Source organism: Carcharhinus amblyrhynchos, chromosome 18 (genome assembly GCF_965287045.1).
Source record: "Carcharhinus amblyrhynchos chromosome 18, sCarAmb.v2.hapA, whole genome shotgun sequence".
NCBI classification, from domain to species: Eukaryota; Metazoa; Chordata; class Chondrichthyes; order Carcharhiniformes; family Carcharhinidae; genus Carcharhinus; species Carcharhinus amblyrhynchos.
The window spans coordinates 25,650,029-25,673,752 of NC_137341.1; the positions used below are offsets into that span (position 1 = coordinate 25,650,029).

General features: G+C 46.7%; 1 protein-coding gene across 1 annotated transcript in view; it reads left to right on the top strand.

Annotated features, from left to right (window-relative positions):
- Nucleotides 1-4,547: 4,547 nt before the first annotated feature.
- The window catches only part of LOC145354935 (BTB/POZ domain-containing protein KCTD5-like), a 74,379-nt gene continuing 55,202 nt past the window's right edge, over nt 4,548-23,724 (top strand). The window contains 2 exon segments of the mRNA XM_080206599.1: nt 4,548-4,773; nt 4,776-4,793. Of these exon segments, the coding sequence (XP_080062725.1) occupies nt 4,573-4,773; nt 4,776-4,793 (219 nt within the window). The 5' untranslated portion in view covers nt 4,548-4,572.

The following is a 23,724-nucleotide window of genomic DNA, read 5'->3' on the forward strand; positions in this document are numbered from 1 at the left end:
AAGAAAGAGCTGACTCTTCTCAACTCTTCTCTCCTTACAAATGCTGCTAGACCTGCTGAAATTTTCCAGTATTTTCTCTCTTGGTTTCAGATTCCAGCATCTGCAGTAATTTACTTTTTTTTTCACCATAGCCACCTTCCTTTGTATCAGGTATGACTCCAACTACCAGAGACAGACTTTCCCTTGATGTCAAAGGTGGTTGCTCTCTCATAAGAACATAAGAAATAGGAGCAGGAGTAGGCCATCTAGCCCTTCGAGCCTGTCCCGCTTTGGAGAAAAGGGCCAGGTAAGTTTGCATTGAAATCGTTGCTCAATATTACTACAGGGAATAATGGAGGGGTATGTGATGTGCTGTTTCTGTATGATGTGGGAGCTGGTGGACCCCAGGGTCCTTCCCAGTGACCATGTCTGCAGTAAGTGCAGGTTGCTGGAGGAGCTCCAGCTCAAGGTAGATGAGCTGGCCTCTGAGCTACAGACACCTGAGGGTCATCAGGGGGAGAGAGGGTGCCATTGATAATAGGGTGCAAGAGACATCCACCCCCCCCACCTAGACTGGCTAACTCTAAGGGTCAGGAACAGGAGGGGGCTGCTGAGAGGAGGAAGGAGGGTGGGGACCAAATGCCTCAGTGCCTCAACCTGCATAACAGGTTTGAGGTTCTTGCTTCCAGTGTGGACAAGAACGAGGGCTGTGAGGTTGGTGAGCAAACTGCACACGGTACAGTGATGCAGACACAGGACATAGGCAAAGAGAACATAAGAAATAGGAGCAGGAGTAGGCCATCTAGCCCCTCGAGCCTGCCCCGCCATTCAATAAGATCATGGCTGATCTGTCGTGTGTCAGTTCCACATTCCCGCCCTCTCCCCATAACACTTATGAAGGTGAAAAGGAATGTAGTAGTAATTGGGGATAGTGTGGTTAAGGGTATCAACACTGTCCTTTGTCACAATGACAAAGTGCACAGAAGGGTGTGTTGTCTGCCTGGTGCTCGGGTCCAGGATGTCGCATCTGGGCTGCAGAGGAACCTGGAGTGGGAGGGTGAGAATCCGGTCGTTGTAATACATGTGGGTGCCAACGACATAGGCAAAATGCAGACTGAGGATCTGGGGAGGGAGTATGAAAAGCTGGGAATGGAATTAAAAAGAACCGACAAGGTGGTTATCTCCAGACTACTGCCTGAACCGTGTGCAGAAGGGCGTAGGGTTGATAAGATTTAAGGAAGTAAATGGGTGGCTCAGGGATTGGTGTGGGAGGAATGGGTTTGAATTTATGGGGCATTGGCACCAGTATTGGGGTAGGTGGGACCTGTTCAGGTGGGATGGGGTTGGTCTGAACCGTGCTGGGACCAGAGTCTTGGCGAATCGTGTAGATAGGGCTCTAAACTAATGGGGGGGGGGGGGGGGGGGTAGGTGAAATTACGGGGCCTAAAGTAAAGGAGAGGGTACAGGTAAGGGAAGCAGCCAAGGATGTCCCAATAATAAAGGGAGTAGGGGGCGTGAGTAAGGTTGGTGGCGTTCCGGCAAATAGGGTACAGGTGAAGGCTGGGATGAAGGCACTTTGTCTGAATGCACGAAGCATTCGGAATAAAGTGAATGAGCTGGTGGCGCAGATCAGCACAAATGGATATGATCTGGTGGCCATTACAGAGACGTGGCTGCAAGGTGACAGGGACTGGGAGCTGAATGTACAGGAGTATCAAGTGTTTAGGAAGGATAGGCAGGAGGAAAGGGGGGGGCGCGTAGCTCTGCTGATTAAGGATAGCATCAGGGTGGTAGTAAGGGATGATATAGGAGCCAAAGAGCAGAAAGTGGAATTGTTGTGGGTGGAGATTAGGAACAGCAAAGGGAGGAAGACACTGGTGAGTGTCGTCTGTAGGTCCCCAAATAATGATCTGGAGGTGGGCGGGCTGTTAACACGCAAATAAATGCGGCGTGCAGGAATGGAACAGCGATAATTATGGGGGATTTCAATCTACATATTGATTGGTCGACCCATGTTGGACGTGGTGGGCTTGAGGAAGAGTGCTTGGAATGCTGTCAGGATAGTTTCCTTGAACAGTGTGTGTTGGAGCCGACGAGGGAGCGAGCTATCTTGGATCTGGTGTTATGTAATGAGGCAGGTAGAATTAGGGACCTTGTGGTGAAGGATCCTCTTGGAAAGAGTGATTGTTGTATGGTGGAGTTTCTGATGCAGATGGAGGAGGAGAAAGTGGGTTCCCGGACATGTGTCCTTTGTTTGAACAGAGGGGAGTACGATAGGATGAGAGAGGAATTGGCGAATATTGATTGGGGGAGCGCATTGGAAGGTAGGTCTGCTGAGGAACAGTGGAGGATCTTTAAGGAGATCTTTCTTGGTGCTCAGCAGAAATTTATTCCGATGGTTAAAAAGGATCGTAGGAGGAGAGATAATCAGCCGTGGATAACGAAGGAGGTAAAGGAGAGTATTAAAAGCAGATGCGTTTAGAGTAGCTAAGAGTAGTGGGCGAGAAGAGGATTGGGAGAGGTTTAAATATCGACAAAGAAGTTGATAAAGAAGGGTAGGATAAACTATGAAGCTGGGCTAGCGCTTAATATAAAAAAGGATAGTAAGAGCTTTTATAAAAAGGAAGAGGCTGGCTAGGGTGAACGTTGGACCCTTAGAGGATGAGAGGGGGGACTTAGTGGTAGGGGATGGGGGAAATGGCTGAGGCCTTGAATAACTTTTTTGTTTCGGTCTTCACGGAGGAGGACGTGAATAATGTGCTGGGTGTTAGCAATGGAAAGATGGTAGGAGTGGAGGACCTGAATTACATTATTGTTACTAGAGAGGCAGTGCTCGAAAGACTGGAGAGACTGGATTGTGACAAGTCCCCAGGACCGGATGGAATGCATCCAAGGGTTCTGAAAGAAATGGCAGAGGTGATAGTGGATGCCTTGGTGATTATTTTCCAACGTCGCTGGATTCCAGGGAAGTGCTAGAAGATTGGAAAATGGCTAATGTTACGCCGTTGTTTAAGAAGGGTGGCAGGCAAACTAACCGGCCTATAATTCCCTGCCTTTTAACGGCTGTTGTAGGTAAAATGTTATCACTAGGGCTTTGTTCCTAAGCCCTAGTAGCTCACTCAGCTTCCCTCTTACTCGCTGCCCGCTGTCTACACCAGGCCTCCTTTTAAACCTGGCGCTGTTTAAAAGCCTGCTTACCCACAAATCCCTGCTATCCACTCCCTTTGAATTCTTAAAGCGGTAAACACAAAAAGCCCGCAAAAATGCTTTTAAATGAATCTAAGTTCTACAAGGTGAGTTCTTACTAAACACTAAAAAGCCCGCGCAAATGCTTTTAAATGTTTTAAACAGATAATTTCTTACCTGCCTCACCACTCCTTCCCTCCGCCTGCTCCAGCAAACAATCTCTCCTCACCTTAAATATGGTGCAATGAATAGGAGAGTAAAATTAGACCTGATGGGACATTAAAGGGTGCAGGGAAAGGAAAAGTGAGATGAAGGATTTGAGGGGGATGGTAGGATTAGTTTGGTAGAAGAGTGGTTTGTTGAAAAGAAGTGGATTCGTTTTAGTGGGTATTCCAGGATAGGCTGCTAATGGGCTGTGTGTGGCTGGATAGAGAAGGATGAGGAGTCAGAATGTGATTACAGATAATTTTGAGATTACGTTTAAAATAACTGGATGGGGACCTTGCAGAGTATGAAGTGCTCAGATACTATCTTGGTTCTTTTCGTGGACGATCTGAACTCTGTTTCTCGCTTGCATGACTGGCATTCCGCAATGCAAAAGCTGTGAGAGCTGATCCAATGTACGTAAGGATTTGCGCCGAATATAAAACCACAATATTCTGCAAATATATAAGCCACTTGCTTGTAACATTTACAGGTGTAGGATATGTCGCTTTTTGTCTGGCCATGGCTACTGATCCTAAGAATTGCACCTTGCTGCCACTAGATGGCGGCAGGAAACGTTACAGAAACACGTTGCAACAAGTTGCAGAACTTTTCAAAGGTAATGGGAACAATGTAAACCGGACTCAGTGCAACCCGTGGAAACACGTCTTCTCATTTCTAACATTTATGTAGGGTTGCTATATACCAAGAGGTTTCTCTGAATGAGATCCTTTTTTACAAAAGTATGGGAGCAAATATTGGCAGTAGTCAAAGAAAAACTTTCCAATAGCTGAAACTGACTAAACGGTAATGTAGCATACTGAGTAATTTGTCGTTAACATAAACATTTAACGTGCTAAATATGTCCTTTAAATCATTAAATTATTGTTCTTTTCCATAAAGAGGAACCATGGTAGTTTATATCTAAAATAAGCCATACGCCTATGTACAGAATTTCTGGGATACGTCAGCGAGGAAATAAATATGGCAGACTGGTGAGGTGGAATAGGACGCACCACGGCTGCCGGGAGGTGGGGCGGTGGGAGACGCGGAGGCTGCCGGGAGGTGGGGCGGCGTGAGGCGCGGAGGCTGCCGGGAGGTGGGGCGGCGTGAGGCGCGGAGGCTGCCGGGAGGTGGGGCGGTGGGAGGCGTGGAGGCTGCCGGGAGGTGGGGCGGTGGGAGGCGCGGTGGCGGTTGTTGAGGATGGCGGCGGTGAGTGGTTCGTTGTCGGAGCTGTCGGAAAACTTTAACAGTTCCCTGTGTCGGAAATGCTCCGGGCTGGAGCGTGCGACTACTGCTGCCAAGTGGGTTCGTCTGAATGTTGGCGGCACCCGGTTTCTTAGCACCCGCCAGACACTATGTCGTGACCCTAAGTCATTCCTTTACCGCCTGTGTCAAGCCGACCGGACCTGGATTCCGACAAGGTACCGAGGGGAATGGAAAAGAGAAGAGGGGATGGAAGGGGGTGGGAATGAGGGTGAGGGAGTAAGATGGATGGGGTGAGGGGGAGTGGGGTGTGGAGGGTGGTGGGGCGTGGAGGGAGGGGGGCGTGGGATGGATGGGGTGGGGGGGCGTGGAGGGAGGGGGTGGGTGGGGGGCGGGTGAGGAGGGGGGGTGGGGGGGCGTGGAGGGAGGGGGGGGTGGGGGGGCGTGGAGGGAGGGGGGAGTGGAGAGTTGGGGGGGTGGTGGGGCGTGGAGGGAGGGGGGAGTGGAGAGTTGGGGGGGGGGTGGGGCGTGGAGGGAGGGGGGAGTGGTGGGGCGTGGAGGGAGGGGGGAGTGGGAGAGTGGGGGGGTGGTGGGGCGTGGAGGGAGGGGGGAGTGGAGGGAGGGGGGGTGGTGGGGAGTGGAGGGAGGGGGGGTGGTGGGGCGTGGAGGGAGGGGGGGTGGTGGGGCGTGGAGGGAGGGGGGAGTGGTGGGGCGTGGAGGGAGGGGGAGTGGTGGGGCGTGGAGGGAGGGGGAGTGGAGAGTGGGGGGGTGGTGGGGCGTGGAGGGAGGGGGGAGTGGAGGGAGGGGGGAGAGGTGGGGCGTGGAGGGAGGGGGGAGAGGTGGGGCGTGGAGGGAGGGGGAGAGGTGGGGCGTGGAGGGAGGGGGGAGAGGTGGGGCGTGGAGGAGGGGGGAGAGGTGGGGCGTGGAGGGAGGGGGAGAGGTGGGGCGTGGAGGGAGGGGGGAGAGGTGGGGCGTGGAGGGAGGGGGGAGAGGTGGGGCGTGGAGGGAGGGGGGAGTGGTGGGGCGTGGAGGGAGGGGGGAGTGGTGGGGCGTGGAGGGAGGGGGAGTGGTGGGGCGTGGAGGGAGGGGGGAGTGGTGGGCGTGGAGGGAGGGGCGTGGAGAGTGGGGGGGGGTGGTGGGGCGTGGAGAGTGGGGGGGGTGGTGGGGCGTGGGGGGAGGGGCGTGGAGAGTGGGGGGGTGGTGGGGCGTGGGGGAGGGGCGTGGAGAGTGGGGGGAGGGGCGTGGAGAGTGGGGGGGTGGTGGGGCGTGGAGAGTGGGGGGGTGGTGGGGCGTGGAGAGTGGGGGGAGTGGAGAGTTGGGGGGGTGGTGGGGCGTGGAGGGAGGGGGGAGTGGAGACGTGGGGGGGGTGGTGGGGGCGTGGAGGGAGGGGGGGAGTGGAGAGGGGGGTGGTGGGGCGTGGTGGGGTGTGGAGGGATGGGGGGGTGGAGAGTGGGGGGGTGGTGGGGCGTGGAGGGAGGGGGGAGTGGAGAGTGGGGGGGTGGTGGGGCGTGGAGGGAGGGGGGGGTGGTGGGGCGTGGAGGGAGGGGGGGTGGTGGGGCGTGGAGGGAGGGGGAGTGGTGGGGCGTGGAGGGAGGGGGGATGGGAATGGGGCGTGGAGGGAGGGGGATGGGAATGGGGCGTGGAGGGAGGGAGGGGGATGGGAATGGGGCGTGGAGGGAGGGGGATGGGATGGGGCGTGGAGGGAGGGGGATGGGAATGGGGCGTGGAGGGAGGGGATGGGAATGGGGCGTGGAGGGAGGGGGATGGGAATGGGGCGTGGAGGGAGGGGGATGGGAATGGGGCGTGGAGGGAGGGGGATGGGAATGGGGCGTGGAGGGAGGGGGATGGGGGAGGGGAGTGGGACGGGGGGAGTGGGAGGGTGAGGGAGGGGAGTGGGACGGGGGGAGTGGGAGGGTGAGGGAGGGGAGTGGGACGGGGGGAGTGGGAGGGTGAGGGAGGGAGTGGGACGGGGGGAGTGGGAGGGTGAGGGAGGGGAGTGGGACGGGGGAGTGGGAGGGTGAGGGAGGGTAGTGGGACGGGGGAGTGGGAGGGTGAGGGAGGGGAGTGGGACGGGGGGAGTGGGAGGGTGAGGGAGGGTAGTGGGACGGGGGGAGTGGGAGGGTGAGGGAGGGTAGTGGGGCGGGGGGCGGGGGGTGGGGGGCGGGGGGGGTGAGGGAGGGGAGGGGGGCGGGAGGGGAGGGGGGCGGGGGGGGAGTGGGGCGGGGGAGGGGGGGAGGGGAGTGGGGCAGGGAGGGAGTGGGGCAGGGAGGGGGGGTGAGGTGGGAGGGGAGTGGGGCCGGGGAGGAGGGGGGGGTGAGGGAGTGGGGCGGGGGGGTGAGGGCGGGGCGTGGGGGAGGGGGGGTGAGGGAGGGGAGTGGGGGGCGGGGGGGTGAGGGAGGGGAGTGGGGCGGGGGGGTGAGGGAGGGGAGTGGGGCGGGGGGGTGAGGGAGGGGAGTGGGGCGGGGGGGGGTGAGGGAGGGGAGTGGGGCGGGGGGGGTGAGGGAGGGAGTGGGCGGGGAGGGGGGAGGGGATTGGGGCGGGGGGGGTGAGGGAGGGGAGGGGGAGGGGATTGGGGCGGGGGGGTGAGGGAGGGGAGGGGGGAGGGGATTGGGACGGGGGGAGTGGGAGGGGGGAGGGGGGAGTGGGAGGGGGGTGAGGGGGAGGAGGTGAGGGGGGGAGTGGGAGGGAGGGGTGAGGGGGAGGGAGGGGAGGGGGGGTGAGGGGGAGGGAGGTGAGGGGGGGGAGTGGGAGGGAGGGGTGAGGGGGAGGGAGGGGAGGGGGGGTGAGGGGGAGGGGAGGTGAGGGGGGGAGTGGGAGGGAGGGGTGAGGGGAGGGGTGAGGGGGGGAGTGGGAGGGGGGGAGGGAGGGGGAGGGGAGTGGGAGGGGAGGGGGGGTGAGGGAGGGGAGTGGGAGGGAGGGGGGAGTGGGAGGGAGGGGGGGGTGGGAGCGTGAGGGAGGGGAGGGGGGAGTGGAGTGGGAGGGGGGTGAGGGAGGGGAGTTGGAGGGGGGAGTGGGATGGGGGAGGGGGGGTGAGGGAGGGGAGTTGGGAGGGGGTGATGAAGGGGAGTGGGATGGGGGAGGGGGGTGAGGGAGGGAGGGAGTGGGATGGGGAGGGGGTGAGGGATGGACGGGTGTGGGGAGGGGAGGGATGGACAGGTGTAGGGAGGGAGGGATGGGGCTGGGGACACAGGGTGAGGATAACCCTGCAGTTTAGGGTGCAGAATTGCAAACCCTCTGGTTAAAAGCCAGCAGTAAATTTTCCTCAATATGGTTTGCATAAACTCTGAGCTATTGAATGGAACGTTTGAGCTGAAATTTGTAGCGTATGACCAAGCATCCCAGGGCATCACAATTTCCCCAGAATACACTAATCCTTAATTCAATATAATTGTTTGATGCGTCATGACTTAAGGAGGGGGAATAACAATTGTCAGTATGGTAGATATTGTGTACAAACATTGAGAGCATTGTTTTCTAAGAAACGCCATGTTCATCAGCTACTGTACAAGTTTGCAGCGGTGATAGTTAACCTTGCGTCAAAAACATGTACAGGTGAGGATAAAAATGCATAGAACGTACCTAAAGTTTATCCTAAACTTTATTCTTTGCTTTGCTATCCGGACGTTGATGATGTGTATTATAAACTTGCCTGGAATATTGCTGGTGAATTAATGGTAAATTATTTTGCCTGGTTTTGTAGTATGGAAACATAGTGCCGACTGAATAAGTATTTTACAAATTTAGTGGACGGGGTGCTGGAGGAAGTCCACAATTTGTCGAGTTGTCTGTACTTTCTAAGGTAGCAGACTGAAAGGTGAATTTTGATATCTGTAAAGGACACTCATGTTTGTTCCAGCAGTTGTCTGTTGCATAGTGAGGCTTCCAGGAGGTTAGAAATTAGATGGGAAGATCCGAAGCTCAGTCTCTGCCCTGTGCTGGCTTACAGACTTTCAGGTGAGGTGCTGTAACTGTATTTGCCACAACAGAGAGCATAATCTGCCATGTTTGTCAATGAAATGTATCTGTTGGTGGCGGTACAGGCTGAGTAAAGGGATTGGACTTGCTTATGATGTTCCATGATAATGGTTGACTGTCAGTCGATATCTAAGTACAAGTCAAGGAACCCAGTAGTGCTGTGCTGTCAACCAGCCATCCCAGATTTTGTTTTGGGATTCGATTTATTTTAATGTAAACAGCTATTATCTATTGTCTTGAAACTTGTGTTTTAAACGCATATGGAGGGATGTATCTGACAGTTTGTTTGATCTTTAGAAGGAAATGGGAAACCTGAAGGGAGAGGGTTGGACCAATGTTGGAAAGGTAAAGTGATTTGGGGGAATGATTTTGGGCAGGGGCTCAGGAGCATTGGGGTGTAGTGGCCAGAAATGGTATAAGTTTTGAGTAAAAACTCTGACAACACCAGGTTTAATCCAACCAATTTATTTGAAGTAAATTCACTAGCTTTCGAGGTTTCCCTCTTTTTCAGGTGAATGGAGAGTTCTGGCCTCAGAGAGAGCATATGAAGCACAGACAGTTTACAGATTACTGATTAGAATGCGAATCTTTACACGTAACCTGCTGTTCAAGTCCTAAAGTGGCCGACAATGTGAGTGGAAGGAGCACTGATCACAGGTTAAAGAGATGTGTATTGTCTCCAGACAGTACAGTAAGTGAGGTTTTGCAAACCCAGGCAAGTCACAGGGGTTACAGATAGTGCGACATGAACCCACCATCAGACTCACCATGGACTGTTCCCCAGAATCAGTTGCATTCTTGGACACACGCATCTCCATCAAGGATGGTCACCTCACTACCGCAAGCCCACAATCTCACAATGCTCCACTTCTCCAGCTTCCACCCTAAACATGGACAAGCCCTCCGTATACACAGGATTTGCTCAGTGAGGAGGATTGTGACAGACACTGAAAGATGCCCTCATAAGAACAGGATATAGCACTCGACAGTTCCAATGCGCCACAGCAAAAAAAACTGCACTGATCTCCTCAGAAGACAAACACGGGACATGGTGGACAGAGTACCCTTCGTCGCCCAGTACTTCCCCGGAGCGGAGAAGCTACAACATCTTCTCCGGAGTCTTCGACATATCATTTGATGAAGACAAACATCTCGCCAGGGCCATCCCCACACCCCCACTTCTTGCCTTCAGACAACCACGCAACCTCAAACAGACCATTGTTCGCAGCAAACTACCCAGCCTTCAGGAGAACAGTGACCACAATACCACACAAACTTGCCACAGCAACCTCTGCAAGACATGCCGGACCATCGACATGGATACCATCATCACACGTGAGAATACCGTCCACCAGGTACACGGTAAATACTCTTGCAACTCGGCCAACATTGTCTACCTGATACGTTGCAAGAAAGGATGTCCCGAAGCATGGTACATTGGGGAGACCATGCAGACGCTACGACAATGGATGAATGAACATCGCTCGACAATCACCAGGCAAGACTGCTCCCTTCCTGTTGGCAAATACTTCAGCGGTCAAGGGCATTCAGTCTCTGACCTTCGGGTAAGCGTTCTCCAAGGCGGCCTTCACGACACATGACAGCGCAGAGTCGCTGAGCAGAGACTGATAGCCAAGTTCCACACACATGAGGACGGTCTCAACAGGGATCTTGGGTTCATGTCGCACTATCTGTAACCCCTGTGACTTGGCTGGGTTTGCAAAATCTCACTTACTGTACTGTCTGGAGACAATACACATCTCTTTAACCTGTGATCAGTGCTCCTTCCACTCACATTGTCAGCCACTTTAGGACTTGAACAGCAGGTTACGTGTAAAGATTCGCATTCAAATCTGTAAACTGTGCTTTATATGCTCTCTCTGAGGCCAGAACTCTCCATTCACCTGAAGAGGGAAAGCTAGTGAGTTTACTATCAAATAAATCGGTTGGACTTAAACCTGGTGTTGTCAGAATTTTTACTGTTTTTACCCCAGTTCAATGCCGGCATATCCACATCATAATTTTTATTGAGACAAAGTTTGCCTTATTGCAGATTGCAATCCCACTGACCTGCGTTCTGCATATGCTTAATATAAAAATCTGTTAATCTCTAGAGGAATACAATATCCTTTACAAAAAGCCTGTTGTATCTTTTGGAACAGACTGTTGCTTTGTTCCTGAAAATAAACTATTTTCTTTATTTGAAATGTTTAGATTTTGTCTGAACTCCTTGAATCATGCTGTTGTCTAAGCTTAGTGTAAAGCTTCTGGCCTGGTGTTTGATTTGTACAGATGCTTGAGGCCAGAATATCAAGGTCAATGGCTCTGGTTAGTAGCCAGACTGCATCAATGCAAGAGGCTGTTCAATGGAAAGCATGTATGAACTGGCCAGAACTTAGTGGGTGATGTAGCAATGCTCAGTGAATGTCAGTTATCAGATGTTGAGGGATAGGTATAATAATGTATAGAAAGGGGAGATAAAACCTATTTCAATTAGGATTTCATTTCTGATTAGCTGATATTTTGAGAATGTAGGCGACTGACCGTATTGATGCTGAGGAATCCCTGAGAATTCTTGTCACATTTTTTGACTCTCAGAACAAGCGTAAACATTTCATCATATGAAATCACCCTTTTTGTATCCTCCAAGAGATTGGCCCTGAGAACTGGCTGGGAAGAAATCCATATGCAGCTTGCAGCAGAACCATAACAGGTGCGTGCAACAGGCAGGAAATCCTGCCTCTGTGAGCTGTGGAGTCTGCTGATTCCTTCCTTAGTTCCCCAGGGTGGCACAGTGCTTAGCACTGTGGCTGACAACGCCAGGGCCTCGGGTTTGATACCCAGGTTGGCTCTGTGTGGAGTTTGCACATTCTCCCTGTGTCTGTGTGGGTTTCCTTCGGATGCTCTGGTTTCCTCCCACAATCTGAAAGACGTGCTGGTTAGGTGGGTTGAATCGAACAGGTGCTGGAGTGTGGCAACTAGGGGGATTTCACAGTAACTACATTGCAGTGTTAATGTAAGCCTTACTTGTGACTAATAAATAAGCTTTAAACTCAATCCCCTTACCCTTTTCTATGAAGATGTAGTTTTCTATCACAGCTTCAGGCATTTCAATTAGCAAAGTTTTCTGAGGCTTTCTGGGAAGGTGAGATTCTGTCTGATTTAATTAGGAGAAAGATGCATGTAGCAATGTACTTAACTCAATTAAAATAACAGGTTCTGTTGTGGAAAACACTTGGAGTAAATAGGATGAGGGAAAAAACACTGGATGCTGGAATAACTCAGGCAGGTATCATCTGTGGTGAGAGAAACAGTCAGTGTTTCAGGTTGCCTTCCTGACTTGGCGTTGAGTTCAGTAATTTCAAATCATAAACTGTGCTGTTCTTTTCAGACAGCAGGTTCTGGCCATTCTTCTGCTCTTGCCATTGACACATCCTCTAGATCCATCTTTTGTTTTTTTTCCCTTCCCATTACTGCCTACTTTTGATTTGCACCATCATCTCATTAATCATTTCAGTCACTCTTGCCTTCCACCCTATTGCACACCCTCCATTCTGTTCTTCTTCATCCTTCTTTTCCTGCCCCTGTGCTGGCTTAAAACCATTGCATTTCTGACTGTTGGCAAAAGGTCATTGACTTGAAATGTTAACTTTATCCATAAGTGCCGTGTGACCTGTTGAGTATTTCCAACATTTCCTCTCTTTGGGATAAAGAAGCTTTATCCAGTAGTGAGTATGATAAACAAGCCATCTGGGCACTATGCTGGCCTGAAATTAACTTGGGAGCATGCAGCCCTAGTTATCTGTTACTACATTAAACTCCACACTGAGACACTATTGGAAATCCACATGGGAAAAAGACAGATGTCTGCAATCATTATTTAACTGTTATCTAGTTTTTGAGTCTTTCATCACATAAAGTAAACCGACATGTAATCCTCCATCTGTTGTGAAAAACTACTCCAAATGTTGAGTGCTCCTCCAGCTTGAACACTGGAGTGTATTGAACTGCACTGTGGAAGGTTTCTCATCCTATTTGCCTCTCCCAGAGTATGACTTGTTACTACCAGCATTTTGATGGAGAGGAGAGAGAAACAATGCCTGTAATGCTTGTAACAAAACACTTGACAGATTGTTATAAAACTGGTACTAGTTTGATGCACTTCCATTCCAATTCAGCTTCTAATTAATACTCCATCTTGATTTATAGGAGACGGAAATATTGTTGCACTGAAATATTGTTAAATGCTTTGTACTTCAAACGTAACAAGTTCTTTTATTTCACTGGTTCCCATCTATGAAATCCTGTACCAAAAAGCACAAAGACTCTGATCTGGAATAATAGGCAAGAGACAGAAAGGATGGAGCCAAATTGAGGGCTATAGTAACCAGTAGAACATAGGCCGAATAAATTGGATCAGAGATTGGTGATTATCCCAGAGCTCAACTGGTCTAAGTTTTGAGATGGCACTTTTCTAATTATCTGTACTTTTTCTGTAATGCAAAACACTGCTTTTATGACAAGTAAAGAATGGCATCTGCAAATTATATCAATAAACATTGCTCCCTGAAAGTGCATGGAAATTTGGGGCCAGAGTAGAGACAGCCTCTGAAAAGACTAAACGCAGAGACTGATGACGCCACGGTAATGGGTTGGATCTCAAACAATGATGACAGAGTACAGGAATAAGATAGAGAATCTGGTGAATTGGTGTGATGACAATCTCTCCCTAATGTCAACAAAACAAAGGAGATTGTCATCGATTTCAGGTAATGGAGGACATGCCCGTCTACGTCAATAGGGACAAAGTAGAAATGGTCGAGAGTTTCAATTTTTTAGGTGTCGAGATCACTAACAACCTGTGCCCGTGCTGACACTATAGTTAAGAAAGCCCACCAATGCCTCAATTTTCTCAGGCATGTCAGTTACGACTCTCATCAACTTCTACAAATGCACCATAGAATGCATTCTTTGTTATATCACAGCTTGATAAGGCTCCTGCTCTGCCCAAGACTGTGGAAAAAAAAAACTACAAGAGGTTGTGAATGTAGCTCAATCCATCACCCAAACCAGTCTCCCATCCACTGACTCTGTCGATACTTCCTGCTGCCTCAGCAAAGCAGCCAACATAATTAAGGACTCCAGGCATACACTGTTCCACCTTCTTCCATCAGGAAAAAGATATAAAAGTCTGAGGTCACGGACTAACTGGCTCAAGAACTGCCTGAGGTCGTGGACTAACCGGCTCAAGAACTGCTTCTTCCCTACTGCCATCAGACTTTTGAATGGGACTACCTTGCACTAAGTTGATCTTTCTTGCATCCTAGCTATGACTGTAACACCACATTCTGCACACTGTCCTCTATGAACGGAATGATTTGTCTATATAGCGTGCAAGAAACAATACTCTGTATACTGTATGTCTCAAATAAAATAATGATAGAATGAGGTAATAGAAGCCACTAGGATTCATTTGTATAAATAACAGTGCCATAGAAGAATGCAGTCTTTTTATTAAAATTTTCACCTTTTGACATGGTTGGTATAATCAGTCTGCTGACAGTTTGGAACATACCCCTTCCTGATGCAGTTGAAGCAGTATGGGTAAAAGCTATGTGTATGTACCAGCAACCAGTTGGGCATATTCTCCCACGAAGAATGTGTTAAATAACACAGGTGTGCTGTGAGCAGGGATAGTTTATGATAGTGTGAACTTGTTTATGTTGCATATCATGAGACAGTGGTTTGAATCTCTGCCTTTTCCATTGTTGGAAATAACATAGCTGACCGCAGGAACAGAAGAGTGATAGCCTTCTTGTAAGGGAAACAGTAGAACTGTGGTAACCACTCAGTTTCTACAATTTAAAAGTGTGCAACGCTATCTTGTGAATGACAGATCAACATATTTTTATATATGCCCAGTATACATGGAGCATTACAAGTAATCACAAATTGCTGCCTGCCAGACCATGGTTCACACTTCAGGTTAAATCAAGCACCTTTTGGATTTTTTTTTAATGCAGTAGAACCTTTCCAATTGCAGACGGTTGTGGAAAATATCAGATGACTGGGACTATATTGGTGTTCTGAAACACTGCTGGGGAAGGGTATTTCCAATGGCAGTTCTGAAAGTTTCCATTACTGTAATATTTCCACTGATGTGCACTGAGTTAGAACTCAGACGGGTAAGTATGTTCCAACCTTTTGAAATGTTGTCACTGAGCTCTGTAATGATGGTTGTAGCTGCACATTCATGGTTTTACAAGTTATACGTAGCCGTGACTGTGAGAAACCCAGTAGTGCAGTTATATCATAGATTCTTTTTAAGGGAAGCACAGCAGGTCAGTCAGCATCTGAAAAAAAGCAACCAGATTGCAGTTTAAGGCTTAATTAGATCTGAGGATATGAAAGGTGTAGAAAATGTTAATAAAATTAAAACAGAGTACAGGAGAGAAGTGCAGAAGTGAGCCATTTTGGCAGAATGCCCTGTACCTAGCTTCAGGCAATGGAACAAATCATTAAAGTCATTCAAAAGACAAAGATTGTATAAATAGCTACAGCACTGGCAGGCAGGAAGAGACAAAAGCTCAGACATGAAAACCTATAGATCAATTTTGCAAATAAAACTTCAAATGCTATTAAATAGAATAGGGTCCACTATGTGCCAGTGGAGTGAAAGCAGACTGATACTGATATGACAGGAACTACCCTTCAAGCCTGATAGTTTCCACCACAAGTGTCAGCCAGTCTCCCCTGGACTTCTTGTATTTTATACCTTTATCCCTTTTTACTGTAAAGAAAGCCTGTGGTTCAGGTCTAAATTGAAAAATTCACATTCAGGCCAGAAGACTGCACAGTGACTTAGCTAAAGATCAAATGCCATAGCTGAAACTCGTGTTGAGCTTCTGTTAACCTTTGTAAGACTGAAATTGGAGAAGCTGGAATGGGAAACAAGCAATGCGGAGCTCATGGCCACATATAGAATGGTGAAATTTACAGAACAGTCTAGGTGCAATTGTACTGTGAATAGTGGACACAGTGTGCTAAACTGGCAGAAGTACTTCTATATCTCACATGTAAACTGGGCAGTGGAATGAGAGGAAATAAATGAAAATGTGTTGCATTACCTCTGCTTGCATGGTTAGCCAAGCAGTGGAGATCTGTGGCCCAAATGCCCCGACCATTCATCCCCTGCTGCCAGAGGATGGAAAATTTGGCACTCAGCCAAATTTCTGTTCACTGCAGTGGGATGGGAGAATCCCACTGGCATGAACAGCTGGAGAATCCTGCCCTAGGTGTCATGGGGTGGTTTGATGCTGGTTTTTGTAAATTTTGGAAGTTATCTGGCAAATGTGAAGGATGGTGATGAATGGAGGGGAGAATAGAAGGACCCTGCAGCGGGATTCAGGAGTGTGTGGCTATATATCTATATTAACAAGATGGAATACTGGTTGGAGTGATTCAATATTAAATAATATTGGTTGAAGTGCTGTTTTGGTGCAGGGAGCTAAGTGATGCTTAGCTTGATTCTGCATCAAAACATGCGGTGTTTTCATTTAGCTTAACTCTCTGGGACAGTTACTGAGCGCAAAAATACATTCTTTAGTCTTGTTCTAACAATCTTTCTGCTCGGGGCTATGAGTGTTGGCCTAGGCTGTTAAAAGTTACTTCTTGCTTGGGGAGATGTGTGATGGAAGCTTTTAGTTGAGTGAGATATTGCAGCTCGACTGTACTTGGGCAGAAAGCTTTTGAATTTTGTATATTAAATCATTTCATGTGTTTGGCGGATAAGGGTAACCAAGGTCTCGTATTGCATGAACCTTTTAAAATTTTTTAGCATTTATAACATTACTCTTTTGTAATTTTCAGCTCAGCTGCATTTGTTTTGCTTGTCAGATTTTCTGCGAGTTTTTAGCTCTCCATCCCTCAACCTTCCTTCATCAGTTTGGCATTCTTCAGCAACAGTATGATTTCTCCAATATGAATTCTTATCTATCTTCACTTTACAAGTGTTGGTTCTTTATTGTCCCCATTTTAATCAGTGACTTCTGTTGCATGCGTGTGTGCGCATTCTGGGTGAGACCAAAATTAGGTTTCCTTTAGATACCTTGACCAACTATCCTGCTGCTGTCTAGATTCCTTTGAAGAATATCACTTGACGCACTGCAATAGACTATCATAATGGGCTTTAATAAATCTAATTGTTGTGATCAACAATATAGAAACCTTTTAACTTTTAATTAAGACAACATCTCAAATAATGTAACATCAAATTCCAAACCCTCAATTTGTTGTTCTATTTGGTCTTGGCCTATTAAAAAATGCCAGTTTTTTACTGTCAGATTACAGCATCAGTCCACAACATAGCAACATTCTGACTCATTCAACCTGAAAGAGGTTTTGGTCAGTATTTTGTACCATGGCCATCAGATCTTTTTAGATAACTATAAGGTATGGGATAAGAAATGTACAACTGACTTAGCAGTTGAAACTGAGAAGTAGTTTGGATGCACCAATTCATTTTTTATCTCTGGGCTTGTGGGCATGTCCTGCAATGCCAATAATTATTGCACTTCACTAATTGATTTTAAGAAGATGGTAATGAGCCACTGCATTGCATCACTGCAGTCTGTGCGGTGAAGGTGTTCATGCACTACTGCTAGGAAAGGAGTTGCATGACTCTGACTTAGCCTTGACAAAGAAGCAGCAATATATTTCTAGGATTGTGTGTGTAATAGGGTCAATAAAGGGCTCTTGCAGTTGGTAGTGATGCACTTGTTGCCTTTGTCTTGGGTGGTAGAGGTCACAGATTTAGATGATGCTGTTAAAGCCGTGCTAAGTTGCTGAAGTGCATTGTATAGATGGTGCGTGCTGTAGCCACAGTGCTTTGGTGGAGCAAGTGATTTGATTTATTATTGTCACGTGTGAACATACAGTGAAAAGTATTGTTTCTTGTGTGTTATACAGACAAAACATACCCTTCATAGAGAAGGAAAGGATAGAATGCAGAATGTAGTGTTAGATGAACTTAATGCGAGGTAGGTCCATTCAAAAGTCTGATTTTTGTATCTTTTTCCCAGAGAAAAAAGTTGGAAGAGAGAATGTCCAGGGTGCGTGGGGTCCTTAATTACACTGGCTGCTTTGCCGATGCAGCGGGAAGTGTAGGCAGTGTCGATGGATGAGAGACTGGTTTGCATGATGGATTGGGTTACTTTCACAAACTTTTATAGTTCCTTGCAGAGAAGGAGCCATACCAAGCTGTGATACAAGCGGAAAGAATGCTTTCTATAGTGCATCTGTAAAAGTTGGTGCGAGTCATAGCTGCCATGCCAAATTTCCTTAGTCTGAGAAAGGAGAGGCAATGGTGGGCTTTCTTAAGAATAGTGTCAGCAAACGGGGACTGCGACATGTTGATGGTGATCTGGACACCTAAAAACTTGAAGCCATTTCTACTTCGGCCCCATTGATGTACATGGGCATGTTTTCCTTGACACTTCCTGAAGTCAATGACAATCTCCTTTGTTTTGTGAGTTTTTAAGGTGGTGGTGAAGTACTGATTGAATGGACTGCATGTTCCTAGCGGTGTTGAACTTCGTGTATATTGTTGAAGCTGCTCTCATTCAGGCAAATGAGAGAGCATTCCATCATACTTCTGACTTGTGTTCCTGGATGGTGGAAAATCAAGAGGTGGGTTATTCAGTGCAGAATATTTATTTCAGCTCTTATAGCTACTGTATTTGTGTGAGTCACCCAGTTAAGGTTCTAGTCAATGCTAAGCTCTACGATATTAATAGTGGGTGATGCCCCACTCCCAGTGCCCCTGCCTGAGTTGCCCCGCTCCTGGCGTGTCTCCGTCTGACCTGCCCTGTACCCGGCGCACCTCCATCTGACTACCCTGCGTCTGGCGCGCCACATCCACCTGACCAACCCTGCTCCCAGCATGCTGGCCTGCCGCCTCCGCCTGGCCGGCTCTGCCCAGCCCTGCTCCCGGCATCTGCTTTTACAGTGCTTCATTTTACATCGGGCCTGCTATTTAATGCCCTTCCTGCTGTTGGTACAGGTTGTACTCTGGGATGGGGATGGAGAAGTCTTGCAGGTTTGTTGGCTTAAAGGCATGATTCTATGAGTATGACAGTGTCAGGCTCTTAACCAACTGATTGTCAGACAGTTCCAATTTTGATACAAGTCCCTAGGTATTAGACTTTGGAGGGCCATTTGGCGAAATGTAACCTTTGTCATACTCATTGCCAAGTAGCTGGTCCAGTTTCATTATAATAATTTATCATGGCAGTTTTGCTACAGCTGAGTGGCTTGCATTAGCTACTTCAGACAACAGTTGAGAACGAGCCACGTTGCTGAGGGCCTGGAATTGCACATAAACCAGACCAGGTAAGGATGGCAGATTTCCGCACTGGAGTAAACCAGCTGGATTTTTACAACTATCCTTCAAAATCTCTATTTTCAACAATTTTCTATCATAATGCTGATTAAATACTGTGTAGTGCTTTCCCAGCTCCACAAGAGTGAGAAAGTAGCATTTATTTTAATGATTTACCGCCTGGCCTTTTTGCTACCACTTTATCTCTCCCAGATATATTACCTCATGTTTTTTGCATTACCATTCATCTGTCTTATTTATTAACCTGTCTGTACACTTCTGATGTTGTTTAATGGTCTCTTCTTGTCACAGCAATATCCAACTTTTTAATTAGGCTATGACTTTTGCACTTAAAATATTAGTTTATTCTGTCTTTAATTACGTGTTTAACTTGTTTTTATTTAATAAATCAGAATAATAGTTAATCTTAATTACCATGACTTCACTGAGCTTCATATTATGTAGTGTGAATATTTTTGTGAGATTCCTGAAGAGCTGAGTCAAACTGCTGTTTGGAGAGGGGAATAGCTAGCTTTGTAAAGAGCTGTTCTATATTTAGTACAGGTACTGCACCAATCAGAGGAAGCACTGCTCATAGATTTAACGATTGCTGATGTGATTGAACAATGACATTATTTTTCTTTAATAATGAGTAAACCTGATTGCCATGCAGCCTGTACAGGTGAGTTGCCTGAAGCACCATGTTTACTAAACAGAAAGGAAATTCCAAATCTGAAGCACATATGAAATCTGAATCATTCAAACTTCGTCACAGGTTTGGAGTGGGGAGAAATGGCAGTAAAGTTATGAAGACTTGTGTCAGAGAGCAATGAGATCATAAACCAAACCATCTGTTTTTATTTGTGGTCCTAATTAAGGCAGGTGATTATAAAAGGGAATTCAGATTCTTGTTAAAATAACAATGTGGAGAAATTGGTACTTTTTGGTTAGAATATGGAATGCATTTAACAGTCCAGTGGATAGCACTCTCATCACAAACCACAGGTTCAATCCAACGACTAAAATCAAATCACACTGTCGCTCAAGTACAATACTGAAGGAGTGCAGCAACACTGGTGATGCAGTCTTTTGGATGAAAAGTTAAACTCAGACCCCACGTCTCCACTAGATATAAAAGCTGATTTGAAGTTATTATTTATTATTTGATGTTATCATAGAATCCCTGCAGTGCAGAAGGACGCTGTTTGGCCTAACGAGTCTGCACCAGTCACAATCCCACCCAGGCTCTATGCCCATAATCCAACTTATTTACCCTACTAATCCCCTGGCACCAGGGTCAATTTAGCACGGTCAGTCAACCTAACTCGCACATCTTTGGACTGTGGGAGGAAACCAGAGCACCCAGAGGAAACCCACACAGACATGGGGAAAATGTGCAAACTCCACACAAACAGTGACCCACGCAGGGAATTGAATCTGGGTTGCTGGAGCTGTTAGGCAGCAGTGCTAACCACTCTGCCACCATGCTGCCATTTTTTTTACCCTGGTCCTCGTGCTGCCAAACACACCAGAACCCCTCTGGAGGTTTGAACACCTTCATTCAAATATTTCAATCTACTTCTGTTATTCCCTATTTTACAGCATTCTTGTAACTTTTCCAAGGATAGCTGATGACATTGTTCAAATATCTCCGCTCCTTGGCTTCCCTTGCTAGCTTTTCATTTACTTGCAAAAGCCACATTTGAAAAAATGCTTTCTTCAGTCATCCTTTTGGTAATCTTTCTCCACTCCGCTCATGCCCAAAAGCATCCTACCATTGTAAAGCCGTTCAGAATCACCTTCAAATGAGAACTTAATAAAGCTAGTGTAAAAACAATTAGTTGTAGATGTCCATGTCAGCATAGAGCACTAAGCTGTTCTATATCCAAGCCATGGCATTTTCAAGAGATGTTCTTTGAAGGCTAATATTTAACTGAATGGTAAGTAGATGGAGGGGTGGGGGGAATTTATTGCAAATATACATTTCTGCTTACAGAACAGCCTCATTATATGGATTTTCATGAATCAAGGTGTTTTTTCTAAACATATGTAAAACATGTCAGGTACTGAACTTCGTCCATTCATTTACTAAAAGGAATGTGGTCTTTGGAATGTGAAGTCATGTTTATGAGGACTATATTGATATTCAAGATGTTGTTATGGGCAGTGACTTACTTAATATGACTGGTTGCAAACTTGTGTTGGATTGAGTTGTAGCACCTAGGTACTGTTTTTGTAAGAAACTGCCTATTAGTATGAGGCACAAGTTCTGCATTACACATGAATATTAATCGATGTAGGTGTTGCTCCTTTTTGTTTTGTAGCACCAATGTTGTCTTCTCAGATTCAACAGAAACATGTCTTAGGTATCCTGAAGGCTCAGTAGCTTAATATGCTGCTGCCAAGCAACACGCATCTAAAATGTTCCAGGTCATTAACTGATCTCAATATTGGAGGGGTGGTGCAGCAATGTCCTGTTCAATGCCATGGGAAAGGGAAAAACCATAGGTGCAGAAGTAGGCCATTTGACCACTTGAGTCTGCTGCATCAACTAGATCTTGGCTGATCTTTTACCTCGCATCATTTTCCTGCAATAGCCCATAACTCTTGATGTCAAGAAATCTATTAATCTTTGAATTGAACATACTCAATGAACCTCCATAACCCTGGTTTTGATCCTGCAAACTGTAATGAGTTGTGTGTGTGGATGCCGAGATGAACAGTTTGGTTCAGCAGTAGTACTACTTCCCTCTATCCTCCTTAACTTATCAAGGAAACAGGAGAAGGAGTAGGCAATACTGCTGGTGCCTGATCTTTGAATTTATCTCCATTTTCCTGCCGTAATCATATTATCCTTAATTCACTTGGTGTATGTCAATTTCATTCTTGATTTGAGCAGCCATAGACAGTACTCAGAGATACAGAATTTCAAGAACTCTCAATCTTATGAGACATGATTCCTCATCTTTAAATTATTGTTCCCCTCACCCTGAGACTATAACCTCCTCGTTGTGGACTTTCTAGTCAAGGGAAACAGCCACACAACATCATCATATTACGCCACCTTTGGAAATTTATTCATATAATTCAGTTCACTTCTCATTCTTCTAAACTCCGCAGAATCTAGGCCCATTCTACTGAATTTTCAGAGCAATCCTATTGTGCAAGTGGACCTTTGTTACAACCCTCTAAAGGAAGTAACTTCTTAATGAAAAGAGACCAAAACTACACACACTACTATGGTTGTGACCCCACCAAAGTCTTTTATTATTGCAACAAGACTTCCATTCTCTTATATTCTGACCCCTTTATGATGAAGGATAAAACACTGCTGGTTTTCTAATTGCTTTCTCTTCCTCTATGCTGACCTTGTGATTCATATACAAGGACTTCCAATGCCTGTGAACATCAATATTTACGAGTCTCATCTTTTAAGAAATGTTTGTATCCTTGCTACTAAAATGGACAATTTCACAGTACCCACATTCCTGTGCACTTACTTATCTATATCCCTTTGCATCTCTTCATAGCTTAAGGTTTCCTAATATTGTAACAAAGCAAACTTGGATACATTTCACTCAGTCTTCTCATCCAGGTCATTGATGTAGATTGTAAATAGCTTTTTGTTTTCTGTGCATCACAGAATATGAGAACCTGGAAGTCCATTCTGTATTGCCAATTCAATATGAAGAATTTGATATCAGTTCTAAATTTTCCCTCATTGGTTTGAACCTATGCCTCTTTGTTGTCTTTGAAAGTTTATTATTACACAGTCAGTTGCTTTGACAGTTCCTATGCAGTTTTCTATTTGATGTATCTCTAACAATTCAAATGTGCAAACCCCAGGTTTCTTTGTTCCTTCTTCAAAATTCAGTTTCCTACACTGGAGCTCAAACACTGAAGCCAATGAGATCTAATGCTCTGCAAAACACTTCACATATCATCACTTTAAATTGCACTCACCACTGTCGGTGCCAGCTATACAGCATGTGTTACATTTTTGATAATCTTCTCAATGCAGCTTAGATTTAGATGGACTGGATTTGCCTATCTGCTGTTATGCAATAATGTCTTTATTGAAGTCCTACTGAAGATACTGCTAACTGATGTGCAGAAATGGAGTATATGGCAATTTAAGATGTAGCCTCATTTGATGCTAGCTAGTAATTTTTCCAAGATCTAAATTACTTCAGTTTTATTGTTATGTATATTAAGTAGATGTTCAGCGATAGTACCTAAATTTTGTCTGCAGTTCAGATTTTTGATATCCTAGTTGTTAATGATATTATACGCAATTAGCCAAAATGTTGCTATTTCAGAGAAGATGTACCTGTGTAGTTAGTGCATACGTTTTTGCCTTGCCAACAATAAATCCTGTCTGAAGTGGTCATGTGAGGGTCTGTGTTATTAGATTGATTGTCCTCTCTTGGAGGAACACCTGAAACTTGATCCTGATCTAAATTATGCCATCGTGATCTTATCAGTGGAGTTCTTGGCACCAACAGAGAAATTGGCCCTGAAAGAGTGAATTAGAATCGCAGATAATGCATTGATTCGTAACTTCAATATAATGTCCTGGCTAAGAAGCTTCTTTGAAGTAGCTACGTTTTGGCTAATTGCACATGTATAATGTGATCATTAACAACTAGGATATCAAAAAAATCTGAACTAATAAATGTAGGTACTATCGCTGAACATCTACTTTATATATAACATTAAAACTGGAGTAATTTAGATTTTTGAAAAATTACTAGCTAGTGTCAAATGAGGCTACATCTTACATTGCCATATACCCC